Source organism: Tachypleus tridentatus, chromosome 13 (genome assembly GCF_004210375.1).
Source record: "Tachypleus tridentatus isolate NWPU-2018 chromosome 13, ASM421037v1, whole genome shotgun sequence".
NCBI lineage: Eukaryota > Metazoa > Arthropoda > Merostomata > Xiphosura > Limulidae > Tachypleus > Tachypleus tridentatus.
In genome coordinates, this window is record NC_134837.1 from 187,446,768 (window position 1) to 187,474,128 (window position 27,361).

The window sequence follows — 27,361 nt, forward strand, 5'->3', positions numbered from 1 at the left end:
AACTACAATTTTAATACAAATAACTTTTAAAGATTTCAAAACAACTTTTTAATATTCTCTTCCGTTCAACAAAACCAGTTAACGTCCTTAAGATGATTAACTTATATGAACAAACTTGCAGTAATATTTAGTTAAAGCCTAATAAAGGTTGTTGTTTTGAATTAAGCACAAAGCTACCTAATGGGCGATCTGTGCTCTGCTCACCACGGGTATCGAAACCCGGTTTTTAGCGTTGTAAGTCCGCAGACATACCGCTGAGCCATTGAGGGGGCTTAGAGAAGGAAGTAATTATATTATAAATAAAGAATAAACTTGCAACTCTTGTGTTAAGAGGTTTCTTCACCTCAACCAGTATCTAGTTACACTCATAAGTTGCTTTATTTTGGCTAGCTTTAGACATTAACTAATTAAGTAATAAGTTAAAAGACTGTCTACTGTCGTTCATAGCAATTATTCCTCTCTGTTTCGCCTTTCGTTGTAAGTATTAAATAAAAACATGGCATTCACTGCCTAAGTAAGCTACGACACCTTCTGGAGAAATCCGAAATTGATATTAGTCGGTTTTCAAATCTAACTTACAGAACTGCATGGTTGATAAGGAAATAAAGTGAACGTAATATTCATGAAAACCGCCCAAACTACGATAGCGAAAATGAAATACTTCTACAATATTTCAGGTTTTGTAAAGCCAAGTTTTTCTTTTCAATCATCTTTGGTTGCTTAGAATATAAATAAACATAAACGTTTGAAGCGTATCAGTGTTGTTTTAATATATCATTTAAAACAACAATATCAAATCTATAAAATATAATTACAACTTTTAATTTTTTTGTTCATTTGTGAATATTCCTTTTTACAGGCGGAATCATTTTATCATTGCTTCTAATTAAAATTCAAATCTAAATTTCGTGCTGGGTGGCAACAAAATGGTTTAAGATACAAGTCAATAATTAAAGTAAAGCAATAAACTATTAGTCTGTTTTGTGTCGAATACTATGTTCGGAAACGGAAGTCAAACCCTCAACTCGCGGGCTAGAGTCGAGCAGCCTAACCGTTGAACCGTGTCAGGCTTTCTATTAGTTACTTAGGGAGTTGATTCTTAATTAGAAGTTATTCAAGTTCTCAGAAAACCTTTTCAGTGTTAATTTATCGTGTTTATTCTGCTGTAGAGATATTCGGTGGGCTACTAAGTTGTTTATATACAAAAGCTAATTTAGTTAGGAGTGTGTCTTGCAATTTATATAGCAATTGTATTTGAAGTTGGGTCTACATTTAGTTGCGGGATTTATGTTGAAAAGTTTATCTAAAAAATTAGGCCTGTGAGTGAATGTGGCTGTGGCAAACATTGAAGAAGAATTTATAAAATAATCGAGAAGAACCAATCACGGAATAGGTTGAAAAACTAATACCAAAACAACCTGTTCAATAACAGATTAGGTTACAAAACTAATATCAAAAGAACCTGTCCAATGACAGATTAGGTTAAAAAACTAATGTCAAAAGTGGTATTACTTTGGATTAAAATCAAATAAACTTTTCGATAAACTTGAACTTCAATTGTTTAAAATGACGACAACAAGGCCAAAAAGCGAGAAATGATGAAACAACTGAAAGAAATTTTAAAGGAAAGATACAAAAAATTAAAATAAGAAAAAGAAGATAAAATAATTTTTAAAAAATGTGTTAAAAGAAAGAGTGATAATGTTTAAAGAATTAAAACCAAAAGTAAATCTGTTTGAAAACGAGACCAATGAAACATTTTGAGATATATAGAGAAAAATTCCCACAACAATATCGAAGAAGTACAGAGAGATTGTAATTACAAAACTGAAAAATTAGAAAGAGATATGAATTACAGAATGAAACATTTGAAAAACAAAATTTTAAATCGAAGACAAGCCCAGTGCCACCGTATTCTACGTATCCCCCAAAATCCCAACCTAAAACACAATAATAGGTGAAACCATTCTGTTTATATCTGTCATTATGACTATTATGCATCTGTTACAACAGAACCTCCTGGACTATTCTGTCTATGTAATAACTAAATCTACTTACAAAATTTAGCTAGCCAATTCATCATCATTCAACTGAGAAACAAACCAATTAATACTATAAAGGCATATTAGACAAACTGAATATGTGAATTGGTAAACAAGTTATTCGTCTTGCTATACATTTAAAATGAGTAGCTTAAAATGACTAAGTGAGCTTTCAACCGTGAGTTGTAACAACTATCAAGCATTAATAGCTACCTTTTCCAACAGGTTCACAGTGACACATCAAAAGGAATTATCCAGAGCAATGTCGCAGAACAGATTAAAGAAAAATAAAACCTATTAATAACCCATATCAACCATAACATGGAAACAACAAAAGCTAGCCACGCATAAGAAAAGACAGGAATTAGCAGGATTTGTGAAGCGAAGTTCAGCTGCGAATACTCTAATCCCAAATACTCTATACTCTATCTATCTCAAATGAAATAAAAGGTTCGTTATTTAAAGAAAATATTCCATACGTCTATGGAAAAGCTCCGATTATGTTGATCGAAATCGGTTTTACGACTACAAAAGTACACCTTGTTTGTCAGTAAAAGGTAAGAAATTCGCTCCAAAGACGACAAATAGAGGTTAATACAAACAGAAACTGAACATAAAGTAACTAAAACTTGGATATGAGGTTAAGCTAACTTCAAATAGATTTAAAATCAATGACCACAAAATTCTTATGCACTATGTGGTAATTAACACACAACAGGTGGCCCAAGCCAAAGGTCATTCACCATGATTATCTTAGGAATTACATCAGTGAGAAAATGACCAAAATATTTTGTTTCTCACTCTAGCTATTTAAAAGGTTATACAGATGACAGAACGATTCAAAATATAGAGTGGAAAAGTGTCAACTATATTTGTTGTTTCTGACCACGGGTATCTTCACATTTCCAACAACAAAATTCTATAAGCATAATTAACCAAATTATGACCCAATAGTTTTTATAGTGTTTGGTTTTCAATGCTTCCCTCATCTCACTCTTTACATTCTTCGCTTTCTCATGGTCTTCGTGATAATGTGTTATCATTCAGAGTGATGCACGATATTAAAGTTGTTATTTTGAAGTTTCTCGGGACATCTTGCTATTTGACCTTCTTAATTACACAGATTCACTAGTCACTTCAGTGCAACGTGATCTTGTCCAAAACATAAACATACATAATGATAGAAATGACATAGGGTTCCAACAATACTTAGTAGTTATTTTTGTTATTGCACAATACCTTTCACCTGCAGCATTTATTGCTTTCCAACAGTAGGCTATTACATGATATTTTCTCCTTTGTACTTGTGGAAAATTGTTCTCATTGCACAATCACTGCTATCTGTCCCCCATATCTCTGGATCCTCCTGATTTTAATATGTCAATACAAGTATAGTACCTAATTTCCTCTTCAGTCTATTAAATGTTTGTTTACAATTAGCAGGCTAACAAAGTTAATTTGTTTTTCAAATAATTTGTGTTGATAACCAAGTATTTCAAAGAATGATTTTATGAAACTATGATAGTAAAACAAAGTCAAAGAAATATTTTTATTTCATGCAAGTTTTTTGGTGTTGGCCAACTATAAAAAACATTCAATCTTAAATGAATTTGTAGACATACATTCTCTGCTGTCTATGTAATACATGAAACGCATCTGTTGATCGAACAATTCACACTTAGGATTCACACTAAAGTTCTCTTTCCCCAGCCGATCTAGAACCATTTCTTAGCTCATCATAATCGTTATCAAAAGTCTTCCCTTGTGTGATTATTTCTTCCAAGTTCATAAATAAGTTCAAACACAACACACTCCACTAGTAGTTCAAATATAGCAAGCACAAACCACAATCCAAATGGTAACACAACAAATTACTACAGTCCGTAAAAGCTAGTTTTTCTACTCATTTAAGTGACTTGTTTTTTCTAATATCCACTCTTAATAAAAATATTGACACAAAGGAAAGTCATTAAAACATCCTTCTTTATGACTATTGTCGGACTTTTATGTATATGTGGATAAATGGGTGTGTGGGCAGAATTATTTACATAGGTGTTTGTTGGTAACAAATTTCAACTATAAACTGACAGCACACAAAAACTTGTCTGTCTGTTGGTGTTTGGGTAAGAAAAGTTCACACCCTGGAGGGTCAGGTTCTCTATGACCTCTTCCTCCTCCCCGAAATTATGTTCTTGACGGATTGGTATTTATAATTGTAGAACTGAATATTATTTTGATCCTTTTCAGGGCAATGTCCATGTATTGTGGCTCATATATAGTGATTATTTTATTCTATCAGCAGAATGTCAAGTTTGTTGGTGGCATTTTTTTATTATTATTATTATTTTTATTATTTAATATATACATTTTTTATTTATTTTTATATTTAAAATATAAGTTAGCTGGGGAGAGATATTTAGGACTAGCTTCATCATGTATGAGGTACCTGTCTAGTTCGCATAGTAATTCGTTTTCCATCCAATTCTTATTAAAGTACATTATTGTACTATGTAGGAGTCTATCTGGTATGGTTGGTATGTTCGAGTATTTTGAATGAACTGAGATGATATAGTTCTTGGAACTCTGTATGCAGTTGTGAGGAGTGTGTTTTGGATTTTTGTAGTTTAGTTTTAATTATTTTATTGCTTACAGTTATCCATGCTGGAGCTGCATAATCTATTACAGGTCTAATATATGTTTTATAGATTTTTATCTGTAGATGCTCCACTGTTTTTACCAGTTAGACTCCTAGAATAGTTAGTTCTTCGCCAGACTTTATTTTTAATTTCGTTCACATGATTGATCCAAGTTAGTTTTGAATCATAGGTCAGACCTAAAAATTTTGCCGATGGGGCAATCTGGAGTAGTGTGCCATTCATATATAATTCTAGCTGTTTTTTTTTTGTGTTTTGTCAATTTCGTAAAGACTACGAGTTGTGTTTTTGCTGTGTTTATTTTTATTCTATATTTTTGACAGTATTCACTTCTTCTATTTAGTTACAGTTGTATGCTAGTGGCTGCTATTGTGGGTGTTGTGGCACTTTTCCAGACTGCCACATCATCTGCGAACTGTGAAGAGAATTCATGATTCGGATCTCTCAGTGGCATATTGTTCACATACATGATGAATAGTATAGGGCTAACCACCCCTCCCTGAGGGACACCAGCTTCAGGAGTAAAGTATTCAGAAAATGTTCCTTCAACGTTTACTCTGCACTTTCTATTTTCCAAAACGTTAGATAACCAGCGAATAATTCCTCGCGGTAGTTCCTTTCATTCATTCTGAACCTTAGGCCATCGTGCCATACAGTGTCGAATGCTTTCTCAATATCAAGGAAGCAAGCGACAGTACATTCTTTTTTATTGAAGCTAGCTGTTATAGTTTCGGTTAATCTGATTAGGTGGTCTGTCATTTGTCTAAATTTCCTGAATCCATTTTGTTCTTTTGGTAATTTTGATGTTATCTCTAAGAATGTGGAGAGTCTATTACTGATTATTCTTTCAAGAATTTTGCCTACACAGCTAGTCAGGCTGATTGGTCGGTAGCTTTAGGTTTATTTGCTGGCTTTCCTTCCTCATGGAACATTAATATATTTGCAAGCTTCAAAGAAACTGAGATGTATCCTGAGGATAGAGATAGGTTAAAAAGTGAATTTAGGTGGTCAAACAATTTCGGAGTGTCCTTTTTTAGAAGGATAGCTTGTATTTCATCTTCACCTGGTGCTTTGTTTTTTGTGTTTTTTATTGCTTCGAGTAGTTCGTGAAGGGATATTTCATTTGTTAGTAACGTGCTTGTATAATCTGTGTTGGAACTTGTAATTGTATCAGTTATGTTTATTGAAAAAATTGGTTCAAATTGATGTTTATTGTTTAATATGTGGTTAGTGACTTTATTGTAGAAATATGTATCCATATCTAGATCAGTGTGAGTTTTAAAAGTATTTTGAAGTTGATGTTTGAAAGCTTCGGCTATTTCTTTATTTGTGTGTGCTATAGTATTATTATGTTCACAATCCACTTATTTTGTTTGTTTTTGAATTTCGCGCAAAGCTACACGAGGACTATCTGCGCTAGCCGTCCCTAATTTAGCAGTGTAAGACTAGAGAGAACGCAACTAATCACCACTCTCCACCAACTCTTGTGCTACTCTTTTACCAACAAATAATGGGATTGACCGTCACATTATACACCCCCACGGCTGGGAGGGCGAGCATGTTTAGCGCGACGCGGACGCGACGCGAACCCGCGACCCTCGGATTACGAGTCGCACGCCTTACGCGCATGGCCACGCCAGGCCTAATTAGTAGTCTCATAGGTTATTATCAGTGCAAGTTTATGTTTCAACATTATTTACTCTGATGATCCATTATTTTGATATCGTGATTTTAGCTGTTTAGGTACTACGTCAGTAGATTCTAGTTCCATTGTTAACGGTAGAGCTTGCTTTAAAGATGTTCACCTACTTTGCTTCATCCTGATTCTTATTTTATTTTCTGTTAAGACATCTTATACTGGTCACATGCCAACAAGCCCATCATTTCAGGAGAAACTTCCTGGTAAGATAATTCTACAAGTTTTTCTGATTCTTCTGTAAGTTCAGCTAAAGTATATTCTTTCCTTTGTATCTGTTCTGGAATTTTGCTCTGGAAACCTCCTTCTAGTATAACATTCCAAACATATTAGATAAGATGGCTTATAACGCTCAAGAGATATTGCAATTTCATAAAATAGGTCAGTTAATGCTGTCTTAGCTTGTCCTTTTAAATTAGAAACAAGATTGGATAGATGAATCGTTGTTCATTATTCCACCCATTCATCTTTGAAATGATTTCAAACTAAACCTAGTATGACTGCAATTGTACCTTATCGTTATAGTTACTCGATTTTTTATTGACTAATTTTTAACTGTCCAGCTAAATTCTGGAAGTGGATTTGGTAGTAGCATGGTTGGAAGAATGTCTTTCAGTAGCAGGTAATACAACAGTTGTTGTAATAAATAAATTATCATATTCCATATTTTGTAGTAGACAGTCTTTTAGTTTTGGAATTCATGGACCAATATAAATAGATTTATGGCTGATTTTTAACTTTGGATTTAATAATACTTTTTCCAGATGACCATTTTTACCCCAATGTTCTTCTCTAAATCTTCAATTTTGATCACTACATGTAATCTCTACTTTTTCAAGTTTGTTGTTGTAATCTTTCTTTACATCTCCAATAGTTTTATCGATCTTTTCTATATTGAATAGTTTGTCATCTTCTTTTAACCCCTCTTAAAATTCCTTTTATCTCTTGGTCTTCTTTTAATTTCCTATCACATTCTTCTAATTTTCTGTCTCATTTTTTTGGTCTTTTAAATCTCCTTTTTGGTGTATGCAAATATCTTTATCTTCTCGTTCTTCTTTTAATTTTCTATATTTTTCTTCTAAAGTTCAGTCTATACTGATATTCTTTTAAGTTTTTATCACTCTCTTCTTCCTTCTAATCTTATCTTAATAAATTCTTCATCTTAAATTAAGCATTTGTAAACCGACCAGAGATTCTTGACATTTAAGACAGCAAATCAGACGCTAAAATTTGTTCTCTTTCTTTTGCACTAATGTTGTAAAAGATATAAAATGTATTACATTTCGTTTTTTCAAAATAGCATATGAGGAACTTTCCAGTAAACTCTTCGAATCAGTCAGAATAAATTTGTGCATTTAGTGATCTATATGTGAGCATATTTATATTTAGGATAGGAAACTTCTGCAAATAAAGGAATTATTAAGGTTTGTTCATTGCGAAGTACAAAGCTACACAATGAGCTGTCTGTACTGTGCCAACTGCAAGTATCAAAATAGTTTCTACTGTGATAAGACCCGACACTTACAATTAAACCACTGGGAGTAATTATTAATACGAGAAGTGTGTTATTCCGTGAAACTTTTACAAAGAAAAGCTTAAGAAATCTGTGAAATTATTGCAAAGAAAGGCTTATACACTTTATTGAATCTCATAATAATCCCAAATACGTCTGTAATTAATCTTATAACTTTCTTACTATGTTAGTTCTAAGAACTTCATTATGGTATCCTTGTTCTATAAGTAATTAAATTATGCAAACTTTAAATATGCGTACCACAGCTGCTGAATTAATAAGATATTTAAAAGTTAAATTCATGAAAACTAAGGCATCTATTTAGAAAGAAAATCAAATAAGCAGCAATAAAAAAATAAAATAAACGTAAAACCAAATCCATCATTCCATTGTCACTGAGATAAAACAACTGTAAAAAAATTGCACTCTTTATCAATAAACCTGAGCAAGGGCAAAACGAAAGAATGTTTGATTTTCTTGTTAGGTACAAAAACCATAAAATAACCTATTTGTGTCGTGGCTCCACATGTATCGAAATCCGAATGTTAGCGTTATAAGCTTTCAGACACATCGTTGGCCCGGCATGGCCTAGCGCGTAAGGCGTGCGATTCGTAATCCGAGGGTCGCGGGTTCGCGCCCGCGTCGCGCTAAACATGCTCGCTCTCCCAGCCGTGGGGGTGTATAATGTGACGGTCAATCCCACTATTCGTTGGTAAAAGAGTAGCCCAAGAGTTGGTGGTGGGTGGTGATGACTAGCTGCCTTCCCTCTAGTCTTACACTGCTAAATTAGGGACGGCTAGCACAGATAGCCCTCGAGTAGCTTTGTGCGAAATTCCCAAACAAACAAACAGACACATCGTGTAGTTAATAAGTGGACGAACATAAAAAAAGGCTAAGATATTTACGATGGTCATATATATGCAAAAACGGCTCGTTTGTAAAATATTTTCTCAACCCAAACGAGCCGTTTTTTGCATATATATTTCTCTACAAGTGGGTTTTCTCGACATCACTGTTTACGATGGTCAGTTGTGTATTATATACAAGGTATATTAAGATATTTACCCATCTTTATTATTTAAAGAATAGAGGTCGCGTTATTTAACAAAATACAAATTTAGGCAGAGATCGTGTAGAGTCGACGTTAAGGGGTGTGTGGAGCAACATGGAATCATTAGACCTCACAAATAAACAAAACTATGATATTTCCTTTGAAAATAAAACGATTTTGAGGTATGTCATTTTATAAACTTACATCTGCTTCTCTAAAATACCCTTTTTATTTTTATTTTGTCAAAGATGTTATAATAATAGTACTCTCGACTATCCTGAGAGCTTGGGTCTAATTTAGGCTTACGAAATATTGATTAGGTTTTTGAATTGATGTTATTTTATATAATTAAAAAGGATAACGCGGGTATCTATCTGCGTTGGGAGCTTCATTAAACACGCCCGCACGGTTGAAGGGGAGGTAGTCGAACTCCCTATTCTTGTGACGAAAAGAGTGTTGTTTATATAGTAGTACTGTAACTTACAGTGCAGCTTCATATGCAATTTACTTATAGTATTTAATGTTTTATTCATAATTTACATCCTTCTGATATGAAGCATTACCACCGTTAGCATTTTTGGGCTTGAAATAGTCGTGTGCAATGGTTTCTGTTGCCACTTTGTAACTGGAAGTCCAAAGTAGTACTGCTACTGTTTAGGTTTCGTAAGCTGTGTTTCTTACAGTAGATATCTGTGACTTGTTGGCAGTAAGGTTATTGGCATTGTTAAGAAGGAGGGGATTAGACTTAGAGCAACAGCTGTTGAATGTGCATTTAAAAGATATTGACTGATGCTAGATTATTTAAATTACCCACTCACCACTGGTTGAATAATTACCTGACACGTACACAAACCAAAGAAAGACTGAATGAGTGTTTTAGCTTTAATACATAATGATTATGACACTGCTATCAACATTGAAACTGTATGCAAGTTATTTATGGTAAAGCACTCAAGGTAATTAAATGTTATTTCATGCATATACAGTTGTTATACAGAATTGTTTAAATTAGTAATATAATTTAACAGTTTATAACAAGTCTACGTGTTGGTAGTACAGTACTATAATAAATCATAGGTTAAGTCTAGCTCCTTGTGGATGATGATTTGTTGGCTTTTCATTGGATGTTTGTGCATTTTAATGGAACAGCTATACAATTATTTAAATTGTGTTTCATGCAAAGTTTCTTCCAGAATTAATTTCATACCAATGATGTTTTACAAATTTTCTGTGGATATGCTCCCAATTCCTGTAGCAAAGCATCATAATTATGTTTAGCACGAGATGTGTTAGCTTTTGATTCTGCAAGTTAGAAACCTTCTTTCAAATGCCCTGTTTACAAGCTTGTTAAACTATGTAAAAATAAAAATAGTAGAAGGGAAGTACAAACCACATCACCAGATGCATAAGGAAAGGGTGGATATAGATAGTACTGTACATAGAAGGGAGGAGAGGAATATTTGAGAAATGGATCTGGCAAGGCCCTATCTCATAAAATAGTGTTTATGTATTAAGGTTTTATTGTTTTAACCCATTCACAATGAGTTCAGTCTGATATACACCAGTTCATATATGCATTTGCACATGTTAAGTATTTACCCTATTACTTTTGATTTAGTGTGTTCACCTTCACAACATTTGGCAAACTGTTAGTAAATATTACAAAATTTTTTCACAAAAATCAGGTTTTTTAATGAATTACTTTTACTAAAGTTTGGTTTGTGAAAATATAGTGCTTGTTCAGTTACTAGTCCAAGTGTGAAGTGATTTTCATCTTATTATAAAAACTATTCTTTTTCCCCAAAATCTAAAATATTATTAGTGTAATCTCTGAAACCTCCTAAACACATTTCATATATTTGTTTTCAGAAAGACTATATTTTCTGTTAGTTTGTATACCCTATGTGGCATCTGCCAACTAATTAACTTTGTACCTATCATAAAAAATATTAGGAAATATAAACTTTTTTGTGTGTGCTAGAATGACTACATATTATAACATGAATATACAAATGTTTATTTTAAGTAGCTTAAGTCTCCTAACATTATATATTTATATATATTTATAATTTGTTGTTATATTGAGTAGCTTGAGTCTCCTAACATTATATATTTATTATTTTTCGTTATATTGACCTTCTAGTCATGCCTAGTTAACATTATATAACTTCCAATGACACAGTGCACATGCACTTTGTTACTGTATCCAATAATATAAAACTGACTTGGTTATGTTTTAGTGGACTAGTATTTTGTATTATGTAGTAATATATAAATTATTCTACATTATATATGTATATAGGTTATTACCATTTGTAAATAAATCATGAAACTGACGTTTTGTAAGATACAGATCAATAAATAAAGAAGTAAAGCAAACAGTTATCTTTCAAAGCTACAACCTATGAACTTGGTTGCTGCTGGACACGGGTTGCTAAGCTTTTTAAAATTCTGCGAGTGGAGGATATCAAACACAATTTTTTTTAGCTTTTATATATACACTTGAATAACTAAAAATCATAAATAACTACACTGATACCATAAAATTCTACTATAATTTATTAAGCTTAGTAACTAAGCTGTATGTAGGTCTTAAAAAGTACAAAACTTCAGACTAAAACGAGAACCTGCCTTATTGATATCTTGGATCAAAAGAGTATAGTAGCCTTTTGCCAGATTAAAATGGCTCAGAAAACTACTAGGTGACATTCTGAGCTGTTGATTGGGTGTTCACATGTCATATACTACAGTAAAACTATGTAAGGGAGCATTTCAGAAAACGGAAAGAGTTGAACAGGCCCATTGTGTATGATTCAGTATGTAAGTTGTACCTTACAAAAATAAAAAGATAAAAGGTTATTTTATATTCTAACTTGTCAATATTAATAATTTGAGTTTTTAATTTGTACAAAATTATAGACTTAATAATATTTTGACATCACGAACATCTAATTTTAAGCAGTTCTGCATTCATCATACCACATGACCCAATAAAAACTATTTTTAGATGTGTTATTTTAATATTTACTTATGAATTAGAAATTGACTCATATATAATGTTAAAGCTTGAATTGTAATCTACAATTTGATTCCAAAGTTATTGACATAAATTCATAAAATAATAGTTCAATAAAATTATGAATTCAAGTCAACAAATGTGATGACATGGCCTTTGACCCATGATCCTGAAGCAAAAGGGTTAACTGATGTGAGTAGTAACAGATCTAAGAACATTGATTTAATGACTTCTTTATTCAGAGGCTGTGTTCATCATTGACCCAAGCCAAGAGCTTAAAGTTAAAATATAATGAACAGGAATGTCACATTCTCGTAGGGCATGTATATTCATCTTAACTACTTATGGAATTTAATATTTCTAACATAGCTTACTTCCATCCTTCCAATAAAGCAGTGTATCCCAAACTTTCTTGGTTTACGGTGCCCTTTGTGTCTCAGCAATTTTTTTCATAGCACCCCTAGGTAAAAAGAAAAACACCTAACAGTTCTGTTTATTAAGTAGTTAGGTCCAAACAACTTAATACTTAATTAGTATCTATGTAATAACAACTTAGTAGCCATTTGAAAAAAATAATACACATAAACTGAAAGGAAAAACGATATTTTTATTTCACTTTTAAATAACCACAATTACTAAAGGGATGTGTGCACCTGTTGGCACTGAACAGCTTCTCAAACCTTGGAATCAGATTGGACACCATCATCCTTATTTCCTTTTTCACTTTGATTTTTGCATGATACTAGCTTTTTGTCATAGCAATGGCTGAAAACCCAGCTTTGCAGAGATATGATGTCACAAATATAATTAGGGTTTTCTGAGTTTTAGCATTTAGCAGCAGATATTTATCTTTTACTGATATCCAAAACTCAGTTTTTTGCTGCCAAATGTCATTTTTAAAGTATTGTCACAAGATACCTCAAGATTTTTTTCTTCTTCAGAGGTAAAATCAGATGGGACCTTAGCCTTAGCCTTAAATATATCTTGGATCCATGCAAACTTCTCCATATTTTCTGAAAAATAATTTTCAAACCAGCCATTGGGCTGTGTAAGGTGCTCCTCAAAAACAGATTTTAGTTCATGGGTCAAATCAACTTTATTGGATCTAACAAACTGCTGCTATGGGAGGAAACATTCTTTGCCACCATCTTCATTCATATTTCTTCTCCATAGCAGTAACTTTTTTCTGAAGACTGAAACCTTTTCAGCCAGTTTCAGAATGTGCATTTTGCTTTTTTCAAGAGAGAGATTCAACACATTCAGTTTTTCAAAGAGATCACACAGTATGCTAATTTTGACAAAAATCAGTATCCAAGATGTTTTTAGCACATTTGTATTCTTCTTCTTTGAGATAAACATTGTGCATTCAAATACAAAATAACAAAACTAGTAACATTTTGTGCAAAGCAGAGTTTCCTTATCGTATTGGTGATAAAATCGTATTGGATTGTAGTACAGGTTTCTGTACTACAAGTGAGAACTTGTATATTTTTTGTGTTAAGAAATGTAAAACGAATACAGTTAATATTCTAACTCACTCGACAGTTGTCATCTTACAAAATAATTACACAAAATTTGGCTGTTAATACAATAATCTAAGTTCTAGTTATCTTATTTTTTTTAGGTACATATTTAGAATAAAATAATGCATGTTGAAATATTAAAATTTAATAATCTTCAGTTTCTGTGTACTTTTAATGAAATTTCATGTTTTATTTAGTACTTATTATTGGTGTGTCCATCTACAATTACAATTTAGAGAATATAAGTTGAATAAAGGTAACAGTTTCTGTCGAGGCTTATATGATGACAGATTGTTTGTATCTTACTCTTAGTATGATTTATATATATATATATATATATATATATTAATTATATATATTTTTACCTTAATTTTATCTACTTTGCATTTTGCATACACAAAAACATTTCTTTGGAAATAGTAGTGGGCAGAGCACAGCTGAGCATTGTGTGTTAACAAGTTATACATTCTGATAATATTATTATGGGTATAACTTAATTCACAGTGACATCTGGGTTGACATTTCACTAGGCAAACAAATTTCCTGATTGTATCTCAGGATGGCTGATATGGGTATTAACACTTTTATTGATAAGAAGAGAACAATATTTGACCTTCATAGGTCATCTTCTTTGTTAACCTGAAGGTGACCTAGGAAGGTCAAAATGTTGTTCTCTGCTTATCAATAAAAGTGTTCTAAGCCATTCTAAGATGCCTTTTTTATTTCAAGTGGGTTTCTCATCATCAAGATATTTGTTGATTGACCACTGTGATTAGTCAAATAACATAGAATTTAGGGACAGCATGGGATCCATTGGTTCATCTTAGCTATTACACCCTCTAAACTAAACTAAAACTATTTATAAATAAGAAAAATGTAAAAGCCAGCTTGTACCTAAACTTGCATAAATTTACTGCCTTCACATTATATGAAAGCAACCAATTCCAAAGGTCAACCACCCTGTGAAAAAAATAAAATGTTTTAGCTAAAGATGACTCTTACCCTGCCAAAATTTATGTATGTTCTACTGTTATCATTGTTAAATGTAAAAAAGTGCAACAACACTATTAATTCCGTTTACAATCTTAACAACTTCAATCAGATTCCCTTTAACTTTTTTTTTTTTTTAAGAGAAAATTTGGAAGATTTCAGCCTGGCATGATGACAACTCCATTTCAGGCATCATTCTAATAAACCTGCAAACCCTTTTTAACAATTCATTGTTTTTCCTAAGGTAAGGAGCCCATTACTGAACAAAATATTCCAAATTTGGCCTAGCCAGTGACCTACACTGTAAAATTATCTTTTTGTACTTGTGTTCAATATTTCTGTAGATACAACCTAAAAATCATATTTGTCCTTCCACTAGCAAAAGCACATTGCTTGGATGGCTTAAGAAACTGAGCAACCATAACACCAAGATCTCTTTCTTTCATGACACTATTAAGGTCATTCCCATCCAACTTATACCAGGATTCAAATCTGTAATATCTGACTATGATGCATACAAAAATGTCTGATATAAAACCTGATGACGGCCAGAGAATTCAGTGGTCAAAATCTTATGAAAATAATAATACACATAGTTAAGATGAGAATAATAGTAAGAATAATATTGATTAGTAATACTAAGTCATCCTTGTCTCAATTATTTCACAAAACTTCTTGGTCTAAACTTTTCACTTTCACACACACACAAAATTTGCCCTAAACTTCTAGCTAAAAACTGTTGATTTATTGTTTAAAATTAATATAAATCACATTTACAGCTGTTGTCAAATACCAAAATAATGCATTAAAATATAAGATTATAAATATATGCTGTATTGTTAACACTTTTGTATTGTGTTCATGTGATTTGTAGAAATTGAGTCAAACTTCACATGTACAAAAACGTGGAAGCTAAAATTTCCTGATGTATCTTCTCAAAAACTTGTAAAATTATATTGAAGATTGTATCTTGTATACAAAGAATGGCATTATAATTGTTTTTACTAAAAATATTTATTTAATTTCTTGCAATCATACAAATTCATTAATAAATTGAGTGCAATATAATTTTCATTTTAAATATAAAAATACTTTTCTTCACCTTATTGTTTTCATATTTCATTTCCATGACCTTTAGATCCTTCTAAAAAATTTCAAATATTTTACAAAGTAAATGTTTGTATTTAGTCATTTTCTCTACTGTTTCACTAACTCTAGCTGTTATAATCAATATACAATACAGTGAAATAATTAAAATTAGGAAATTAAAAACTAAATACATCTCTTTTAATTTTTTGTAGAATATCTCCAAAGATTTTCCTTTTGTTAGATTTATAATTTCATGTTTTTTCCTTTCTTGTCCTTTACCATGTAATGTTTGCCTTTACACAAGTCAGTGGTGTTTTTGAGGCTTATTACAGTTTTTCTGTCATACATATATAACCCTTTGGCAAAATGTTTGTGCACCATGTAATATTGTTAACCTAGATAGCTGATATAAGGTGTGATGTATACGTAAAAAATGTTTAAACCTTTCAGTTATGTAAAACAAATAATACATAACTATAAAAGTAAGACCAAGACCTAACCTCTTAATGTGGCTTCCTGTAAGTGGTGAGGGGACCTCTCAGACCAGATCCATTGAAGTTATTCCCTGTGCTACTTTGAATTTGTCATGAGGAGTTATTCTTGAGAGGGATTTGAAGAACATCCCCAAGTCAGAAATCCTTGCTGGTTCCTCCACCCAAGGAGTTTCTGTAGTGAGGTGCATCTCCACTTCCAAAGATGGAATTATGATGTTCACATCACCATGTCCACCTATCATCATCAAGGTGAGTTATATAAATTGCAAAGTGGAGCCATATATATTGAAACTTTGGATGTTTCCAATGTTAGTAGTTTGGTCACTCAAAGACATTATTTCATGGTTCCTTGCAGTGGCAAGGACCATGATGCCTATGAGTGTGAAAGGGACCCTCATTCTGTTAATTGTAGTGGCTCTCATTCCTCTTACTTTCATTCTTGCCATAGGTGGGTGAAGGAAGAGGAGGTACAGCATTTAAAACTGGTTCACAACATATATTACCCTGAGGCTCGTAAGTTACTGTCTACCACTGCATCTCGGATGTATGCTTCTGCACTCCATTTCACTGTTACACTGGGAGTGCAGACAGATCTTTGTGTCTCCAACAGAGTCATTTTTAAACCATGTGAAGAAGCTTTTGCCCTCCTTGGTTAAGAGAGTTGACAAGTCAACATCAGTACATATATCTATGTCCATCTTTTCTTCCAGTGGCTCCCTGGATCCACTTTTTTTGGCTCTGGCTTTTGGCTTTTCCTTGGGTCCATCTTCTTCAGTTCTCAGATGCAGAATGACCATTCATGCTCTCAGTCACTAGAATCTTCATCTACCAACAGAGGCTTACTCACTTGACCCAAGGCAGGATCCGAAAGAGAAATTATGTGGTCAAAAACAGAAGTGCTCTCCATTCAATTCACCTTCACATAAATACAAATGGTCACTTTAGTACAGTGGAACTGTTGAGGTTTCTTTCTAATTTGGATGACATCAAAGCACTGATTAATTCTCACCATCCTGTACACCTTTATTTACAGAAGACATTTCTGAAACTTGCTGATAGAGTCACCTTTTGGCAGTTTTCTTTGTGTAGAAATGACAATTTTTGTGATGGATGGGTGCATGTGCCCACCCTATCTTTGCCACTTGATACATCCTTGGAGGCTGTAGCCGTACATGTTTCCTTGGCTTGTACCATCACTGTTTATTCTCTCTACCTGTCTCCTTAAGATACCTATGATCATTCAGACCTTGATGCTGTCATTGAACAGTTGCTGTATCCCCTTTTAATTCTGAGGGACATTAGTGGTTATAATCCTCTCTGGGGTGATGCTTATATTGATGGGAGAGGTCATTCTGTAGAATGTATGCTCTCAGATCATAATATTTCTCTCTTCAATTCTGGTACTTATACCTATTTTCAGTCAGTCCTTTACTGCTATTGATCTTTCTATCTGCTACCCTTCAGGTTTCTCTCATTTCTCTTGGGAAATTGACTGTGACCTATTGGGCAGTGATCATTTTCCTATCATTTTGAGAGGGATTGGCCATGATCAATGCCACCCGACTTGCGTGCCCTGGTAGAAGTTGGAGCAGGTCAATTGGTCCTCTTTCACTGCTCTCTCAGAACTTGATCCTGCTGTCATTTGTAAACTATTGATAGACGACTGTGTAGCAGCAGTGACTGACTGTATTGTCCAAGCAGCTGCTCAGTCTATTCCTAAAACTTCAACACACTTTTCACTGTATTCTCATCCATGGTGGAATCCTGCCTGCCACATGGCATGGAAGGCTCAAAAACAAGCCTGATATACCTTTCATAGATATCCCACACTTTCAAACATTCCAGCAGACCTGTGCACATACTTGGCAGGTAAGATATCAAAGTTAGAAGGAATCTTGGATTAAGTTCACAACCAGCATATCTTCTACCACCTGTTCCAAAGTCATATGGGACAAGATTTGGAAAGTCACTGGCCAATATCCTTCTGTCCTTCTTTTAGTTTTGTTCTCCACAGACCAGACAGGAAGTTGTTGATGTCCAGAGCATTACCAGTACTTTTAAAGGAAGCTTTTCTCATCCATCTTGCACTTCTGCCTCATCTCCCATCAAGATTCGGGCAGAGCAGTCACATATTTCTTCTCGGGCTGATCACCTTTATAAGTATAATCACCTCTTTACAGTGGTGGAAATCAACCTTGCTCTTTGTCATTCTGGCAGTACATCACATGGACCTGATGATATCAACTTTGAGATGCTGTGCCAACTCTCTTCTGTTTCTCTTGCTATTCTTCTGGTTGTTTTTAACTGGATTTGGCAGGAGAATGCTTTTGCTGATGCACAGTGCCAGGTTATTGTCCTTCCTTTCTCCAAGCCTGGGAAGGATCCCAAGATTCCTTCAAACTACCGTCCAGTTGCTTTGATGAGCTGTCTATGAGAAACCTTAAAAAAATAATGGTTAATGTTCATCTTGTATGGTTTCTGGAATCAAAAAACCTTCTCTTGCCTACCCAGTGTGGATTCTGAAGACAGCACTCCACCATAGACCATGTGATTTGACTTGAAATATCAATCAGGAAAGCCTTTTTCAAGGAACAACATCTTTTTTTCTGTATTTTTTGACCTTGATAAAGTTTGATACACTGTGAAGGTATAGCATCTTGTGAGACCTTCAGTCATATGGGTTGTGTGGCCATTTATCCATTTTTATTAAACATTTTTAATGAACTGGGGATTTCAAGTCCTTTGGGTTCAACACTTTCCCATTCTTTCTCATAGGAACTTGGAATCCCTCAGGGCTGTGTCTTGAGTGTCACATTTTTCATTATAGAGATTAATGCCATCAGTGGACACCCCCCCCCATACAGTTCCAAATGTCAATGACATGTACAACTTGTGTCAGTCGGCAAGCATGAGATATACTGAGCAGCAGCTATAGACTGCCCTCATTTGTTTACTGAAGTGGATCACAATAAATGATTTTACCTTTTGTCACTTATATTTAAGTAAGAAACAACTATAAGTGCTATTGTTGAACATCCAGCCAACAGTACTGTTGTCAGTTACATGTAATCCATGAAGACAATTGCAAGCCTATTCAAAATAAAGTGTTTTAAATTATAGTTTAAAATGAGCTCTTTCTAATAAATATATACATGTTTATGTAAGATCTGCACATAGGCTGCAAAGCTGAAACAAATTTCTTGTTTTTGGACATGGCATCTGTCAGGGGTTTAAAAAGTTTATTACTTGTTTCAGCTGCATTCATTCAGAGAACCTTGAAGTGTATGAACCAAAACTAGACATACATCTACTCAATACCATTGAGTAAAGATACAGAGAGCCAATGTAGAGACTTTTCATAGCTTATTGGTCATGTGACAATAGGTTTGAAGTTTCAATCATTTTATAAAGATTTCTTTTCAAATAAAGGACTTAAAACTTGGACAACGTGAAATGTCAAATCATAGGATATAATGTTAATTTCATTCCCATACACTGATCATAAAGGTGCTTAATGAAAATTTGAATGTAACACAATGACTTGTACAGAAGAGTAATTAAAGTGACACCCATTGTGAAAGGGTTAATGTACTTTATTTATTCATATCATTTTATTCTATTAAACCTGTTACTTTGATATAACATTGATTGTGTTTGAAGGGTACCCAGTCAAAGTGTAATTTTTCTGCTATTCATGTAATTTATACATTTAATCATTATCTTCATAAAGTGACTTCTGTCACTGTTATCTTTGAGTTTTTTTATTATTTTTTTATATAGTGCAGAAGACCTGGTGGCTTACAAAAAAAGACTGGACAGGTCTGTCCCTCATACTGGTGGGCCTAAAGGCTATGCACCAAGTGGGTCATGGTTAGAGAAAAAACAAGTGGATTTTTCCTTAACACAGATGAAAGAAATTCTGTCAGATGAAAGAGTTCAGAGAGTGTAAGCATTAAATGTGGTTTGTGAAAGAAGTGGCATTGATTATCCAGATACTTGTCTGAAATATCTAAAACTTTATACAGACTTAGTTATTTCTTAAAATATGTATACCATTTATAAGATGAGTTCCAGTAAGAACATAGCATATTTAACCAGAACTGTGTTGTTCCTTTTACTTTCCTTCTATAAAGTAAGTACATTGTGCCACCCACTGCACTACAATAACATATTTGTATCGTTTGTCTCAAATCTTCATGACTAGTTGTTACTTACTTCACATGCTAGTTACAACTAATCATGACATACTCGATCCATCACATTAAATTGTTAATATTACATCAGAAAAAGTAGTTTTAGTAGTGTACTCTAATTATGTAAACATGTTTTTATGGTGCATTGCTATATCTTAAGTTTAGTATTTTTTGTAATATAAAATGAGTTCAACTGTGAAAACATTTTAAAGTTGTTTATTACGTTTGTGACTTAAGTTATACCACACTGAGCTTTTTGTAGCATTTGTTGCTGTATTGGTTACTCCAGAGTGAAATTAACACAGTTTAAAAATAACTTCTAAAACTTTCTTTACAGTAGTAACCTCCTAGACTTGCTTGACAATATAGGTCATTCTTTACACCAAACCTCAAAAAAGACAATTTTCTCAATCAAGCAAGGGTTGTCTTCAACTCAGTTAAATATGATAGTTGAGCTTAAACTATAATAGGAATCTTATTTTAAAAAAATACAGAAACATTGAAAAGTTGTTTAGCTGTAGCCATATTAAACATTAGAAACAGTTACGCTTTCACCAAAAATATTTTTCAGAGAAACAACATCTGTGCGTCACCACTGTTTACAATTACCATAAAAATACACTTTTATGAAAACTTTCCCAACTTTGAATATAATACACTTCTGTTGAATAAGTTGAGTAACTTGGACAATGCTCTTTGTTAAACGTTATTACAGTTCAGTGTTTAGTTATACACACACAGTGTCATGTAAAAAGATTATGAAAACTTAACTTACAACCTACCTTAGTTTTAAAATTCTGTATTACTTGAATTAAACAGCATGATGCATCTTGAAAGAAATGTTTTATCTTTTTAATGGCAAGAAGTGTTTTGGTAAAATTAGCAAGTTTTAAACAACTTTTTATATTTTTTTATTGTTGTAGAAACAGCTGTTTGGAAAAGTATTGGAACTTCTTGAAATGAAAATCTTCTATATTGAACACAGTGTTTGAAAACCTAATACAATAATGTTAATGTTTTTTTCAGCTGTTATCTATTCAAGGTGTTTTATCCCAGGGAAGCTCTTTATTCTACATCTGATCGTCAGTATTACCATCGTTGTTTCACAATGGTTTGAAATAATTTTTGAACTCTAGTAATGAAAACATTGTAATTAGGTTGTTCATTATTATAATTCAAGTTTATTCAGCTTAATCAACTCATGAAGATAATAAAGTGATGAGTTAAGTTTATCAGATATTACTATTTTCACTTGTTTCAACTTTCCCAGCAATAAAAGTACTGTCATTATACAAGTCTGTTGCTAGACTCGTAGCTTCCTGTTGTGCTGTCTGTACTCCATAGGTATTGGAACATGTTTTGTTTTTCGCTGGTTATCTAATTGTACGAAGCAGTATTAAGGAGTTTTTAATTTTTAAGGTCGACAATAGGGTAATAGTAATATTAGTCTTTTTCTCTAAATATTTCTTTTATTTTAGATATTCTAAAATATAAAGACAATATCAAGTATGTTAGTAAACTTCTAATATCAAACAGTTTTTGAGTTATGTACTTGTTTTGAAGTATTAGTGTTTCCTTTAATCTTTTTAATATGAATATTTATGGATTTAAATAAAATGTATTATTAATCTTAATACTCATACATAGCTCATGAAAAATGAGGTCTCAAAAATTGAAGTTTTAAAAAAGCTTTCTTAACAACATTTGGCAACACTTTTAAAACAACTCATATTTCTATTTAAATAAGACATGAATAGTTCATCCACTAATACTTACACTGATCTTGCTTGTCCATTTTGTGATATCAAGAAATATAATTTAATTCTAATGACAAAATGGAGGTGCAGGTCTTTGTTTTGATATTAATATCCTTAATTATGAATATTCTTTTTGTAGAAACACAATTAAAAAAGTAAGATTTTTCCATTTTGTTAATTAAAAAAAAATTAGATTTATATTTCATGTATAATTATAAATATTTTAAATTATTAAACCTTTAATTGTTAATCTCTTTATTGGGATGATTGAAGGATGCAGCTATGAGAAATTACATTGACATGGAGACAGTACGTGCAGTCTTGTTTTCTTTTATTAAATATTAATCCACTGTGTAAAATTTACGTATAGAAACCTCCAAAGTGAAGTTTGTAATATCTTATTTCTTGACACTAATCAAACATGGTGAGATGTTATTAAAGAACTTTTGTAAAACACAAACCTGAGTTATTTCAACACATAAAGTCGTGATTCTGTTTTCATAAGTAACCTCCCAAGACGTGACAGGACACAAACCAGGGTTGTTTCAACACAAATAAGGTAGTGATTCTGTTTTCAGGGGTTCCCTCTCAAGAGGTGACAGCACACAAACCTGAGTTATTTCAACACAAGGTATTTATTCTGTTTCCAGGAATGACCTCTCAGGACACAAATCTGAGTTATTTCAACATAAATAGGGTAGATTCTGTTTTCAGGGGTGACCTCTCGAGGGATGACAGGACACAAACCTGAGTTATTTCAGCACAAATAAGGTAATGATTCTGTTTTCAGGGGTGACCTCTCAAGAGCTGACTGGGATCCACAACTACAGAAGGCAGTCGTAACAAAACAGAAAGTAAGTTTCTTTTCTACATGACTTACACAAACTTTTACTTTTCAGTGGATTTTGGAGGAAAGGCCTGATTAGCTGGCTCCTGTGTTTTATGGTTTACACTAATCATTTAAAAATAAGGATGAACTGCATCAACATATTTAAGAAGTGTTTTCAAAGGTTATTTCATCAATGTTAAAAGTCACTTTGTTATAGTTTGGGTGCAAACTACACTTTTTGCATGCATCTCATGGTTCCGTGCTGTGACAAAAGTGTAAATATTACTGTTAATGGTGTACCAGACCTGTTGTATCCCAGACCTGGTACTAGATGAAAGGCCTTTCTGACTCAGGATGTGACAGATGTAGTGTGGTTGTACTATAGTGTATTGTGCTCTTCTTTCACAAGAACTTTCTTAGAACTACTGATGTAATTTCCTCACAACCTTCCCCAGGAACAGGACTAGCCTACTGTCAGTAGGATAGTAAAGTTGATGTTAAATGAAGAATATCAGATTAAAATTAGCAACTGGCTCAAATACATTTGACAGCAATTACAGTTTATTTCCTTAATATAGTTTACATTACAATAGTTATTGATATAAGTAGCACCTAGACCACAATGGTATCAGCTGAATCCCAGCCTCATGAACTCTGGTAGTGAGCAAAAACGTTTTTTTGGTACTACTGAATATAGTGAGTGTAATTATAATATTATATTCTGTTTTGTTTTCATTCTTATTAAGTTCTTAGAAATAATGGGTTTTTTGTTGTGTAGTGTTTTGAAAAGAATTCCATAGTTCTTGGTCACGTTTTGCTTCCTCAAAAGTTTTTGCTGATTGTGACAGGTACCTGGTGGGTATGCACAAATATAGTTTTGGTTTTGCTTCATCACGTAGGAACTCTGAGAAATAGACAGTTAACTGTTTACTGGCAATAACGTATTTAATTGCGTTTATGTTGCTAATACGCTATTAAGTTTAACATAATTAAAAGTGCTTTGCTCCTGATTTTTTATTGTATTCAATGACCGGTGCATCACGTTGGAGTGTCCAAAAGTAGTCAGCAAGCATTGATGAATTCCAGTTGCCCTGATATCGTATTTCCATTGTAGCAATGTTCTGTTGAAACTGAAGATTTCGATGAAATGATATGTGATGGGCAAATTTGGATGTGATTTTCATGATCAGCAGCTAAAAACTTATAAGGGACACCCACCAGTGTTCAAGAAGCAAAAACTTTGTTGTGCAGTGTAACATATTGATCTCATACGTAACCCTTTACACTTATAACATACTGATTTGTCATAAGTTTCCTGTTGTTTAGGTAAATGCAACTTCAGTTTTAGCAGAACCAGTCAGTTTAATACAATCCGAGTTGCAAAAGTTTCATGATTTTTATCGATTTTAACAAACACACACTATACCTGGATGACAAAAATGTTGTCTCATTGATAGTGTAGTGTGTAACCAAGAAGAATTATGGGACAAATAGAAGTTCACTGTACACTTGACAGTGAAGTTTTAGACCTAAAAAGAGGTATGTATCAAGTCTGAAAAATAAACCACAGATTTTAGAAAGAATACAATGAGAGTTTTAAGGACTTTAGCTTCTTGCTGGCACCAGTGGTGTTGGGTTTATGGGGTACAGGTAGAAGTGAAGTTCTTACACTGTGTTATATGGAAGAGACCCAATGTTGTTCATGGCTGTCTCTCCAGGGGGACGGGGGAGAACAAAAACAAGTCAGTGAACTCTTAGATAAATAAAACCTCAAACAAACAGTGGCCCATGCTAGAAGGTATGACTTGAGGCTTAATCAAACATTTACCTACTCAGAGTCTGTGCCAGAGGGTTATACCTAAAAAAAGTGAGTTTACAAAGCTATGTGCAATAGCTGTTACAAGTGTTGAGTGTGAAAGGGGTTTCAATGTCCAAAACAGAATAAAAACAAATAAAGAAGAAGCAGAAATTCTATACAGTTTTTTGAATATTCAAATTAGTAATATTTAAATATCAAATTATGATCCAGTTAGAGCAGTTAGACTGTGGGTTACTATAAGAATAAAGTGATGGTATTGTCACCATGTATGTATTACCTCAACTGCTATATGAGTTGTGGAACTACTACAGTATATTAGTTTAGCATGTAAACATGGATGTTTATACAGTTTAATATGTGAATATGTTATAGATGTTTATACAGTTTAGCATGTAAATGTTAGATCTTAATACAGTGTAATATGTAAATATGTTACAGATATTTATACAGTTTAACATGTAAATGTTACAGATGTTTATACAGTTTAACATGTAAACATGCTACAGATGTTTATACAGTTTAACATATAAACATGTTATAGATGGTTATACAATCCATGATGACGAGAAAACTCACTTGCATAAAAATTATATATTTAAAAACGGCTGGTATGGCATGCTATAGATGTTTATGGTTTGACATGTAAGTATTTTACAGATGTTTATACAGTTTAACATGTAAATGTGTTGTGTATGTTTATACAGTTTAACAGTTAATGTTCTTGGTAACCATACACAGAACTGGAATCTTTTAAATCTAGTCACAGTTAAGGGTATATTATTTATACATCCAGAGCTGTAAAACTTAGACACAAGTAGTAAATAGATAATAGTCAGTTATAACCTCAGTTATTCACATTCATTCATTCATGATGTAAAGACTTAAGCTAGTCCTAACAGATTTTGAGAAGGCCAGTCAAACAACACAAACCAGTTTTGTGATGTAGGATTCCAGAAAAGTATTTTAAAAAAGAATGGCTTTTTTCTACCTTTATGGACCTGATCATCTCTGTGTGATGAATCAGTGTTGAGGTAATGGTTTGTACAGTTACGACAGAGAGTGTTCGTACCCCTGTGTCACAAGTAGTTTTTTTCCTCATAACTTAAAAAGTATCACGATTAGGATAATGAAAGTATAGTATATTATAAATATTTTACTAACACACATCTACATAAATTTTTATGTAAATTAAATGACAAATAAACTGTTTATAAACAAATAACCAAAAATAGGAGGAGCAGAAAGTGTTCATACATTTCAGAATGTGTGAAAAAACTGATATTTTCTGTAAAAGTTTTGTTTAGTTTGGTGAATAAACTACATTATGCCATTCCAGAACTAGACACTTGGTTCATAATTATTGGAATTTAGCCAGCAAAAAATGTACTTCTGGCAATTTAGCGCTGTATCCGTCATTATCTGCTTGGTCATCATGCCAAACAGGAAATAACTGTCCAGTGATTTAAAAAAACAAATTATTGTAAAATACAAGACTCATGTGTCTCTTTCCAGTATTGCTACACAACTTAATGTGCCAAAATCTACTGTTCAAAGCATAATTGCCAAGTTTAAGCTGACAGGATCAACTGCTAACCTCCCTCTTTCTGGATGCCCCACCCAATAGGGTGCACACACTAGTATATCTCTGTGGCTTCAGGTCAGAGTGAACATAAACAAGCTTACACCACCTCCTCTCATACATCCTCTTTGGGTGATGTCATCTTTTGGCTAATAGTGGAAAATGAGGCATTTAGAATACAAAGGGCAAACTATAACAACCAGAAGGTGAGCATGCTAATTGGCATAAATTAGGGTGCGAGGCACATCACAGCAGCTCATTGGCCTGGTGGGTTCATCCTTTGTTTGTGAAAAAGTTGGGGACACACTGAGCCTTACATGACAAAAAATTAATTGTTTTAGGGAATATAAAAGAATACCAAGTGGAAAACCATGTTGTAGCAAAAAAGACATTGCTACAATGCAAAATTTAAGCTAGATTTCATAAAGTATGCAAAAATAACATGGTAATAGGGCAGCTGAAAAAGTGTTTGGGCCACCACCAAGTGAAAAAATGATACTTATTTGGCATGAGCAAGAAGATTAGTTACAGTCAGTTCATGGCAGTAAATACAACTTGGACCCCACATGACCAGGTGGGTTAAAGCATTTGATTCGTAATCTGAGGGTCGCAGGTTCGAATCCCTGTCGCACCAAACATGCTTGTCCTTTTTGCTGTGGGTGCATTATAATGTGATGGTCAATCCCACTATTCATTGGTAAAAGAGAAGCCCAAAAGTTGGCAATTGGTGGTGATGACTTGCTGCCTTCTCTGTTGTCTTACACTGCAAAATTAGGGATGGCTAGCACAGATAGCTTTGCCCGAAATTCAAAACAAACAAACAAAATACGTCTTGAGAGGTAAGAAAGTGAAATGGCCAGAACTAGAAGAAGAACTGTACTCTTGGGTAACAGTACAGAAGTCAAGGTATTGTACTTTAAATAACATGGGTAACAGAACAGAGAAGTCAAGGTATTGTACTTTAAATAACAGGGATAACAGAACAGAGAGGTCAGGGTATTGTACTTCAAATGACAATGGTAATTTTCAAAGGAAAACAGATACCTCAGGAAGAAAATTATGATTTTACTGGTCATACATCTTGGTGCTAGATTCATGAAATGTAAAAACCTAGTA

The 27,361-nt window shown here is 33.2% G+C and overlaps 1 protein-coding gene across 3 annotated transcripts in view; it reads left to right on the plus strand.

The window, feature by feature from the left end:
- Positions 1 to 9,021: 9,021 nt before the first annotated feature.
- The window catches only part of LOC143239751 (uncharacterized), a 36,986-nt gene continuing 18,646 nt past the window's right edge, over positions 9,022 to 27,361 (plus strand). Inside the window, exons 1-3 of one of the 3 annotated variants that reach the window (XM_076481204.1) lie at positions 9,022 to 9,138; positions 19,849 to 20,013; positions 22,809 to 22,872. In XM_076481204.1, the coding sequence (XP_076337319.1) occupies positions 9,071 to 9,138; positions 19,849 to 20,013; positions 22,809 to 22,872 (297 nt within the window). In that variant the 5' untranslated portion in view covers positions 9,022 to 9,070. Of the gene's footprint in view, positions 9,139 to 19,848; positions 20,014 to 22,808; positions 22,873 to 27,361 lie in introns of those variants that run through there. The other 2 variants (XM_076481205.1, XM_076481207.1) reach the window with 2 other exon arrangements.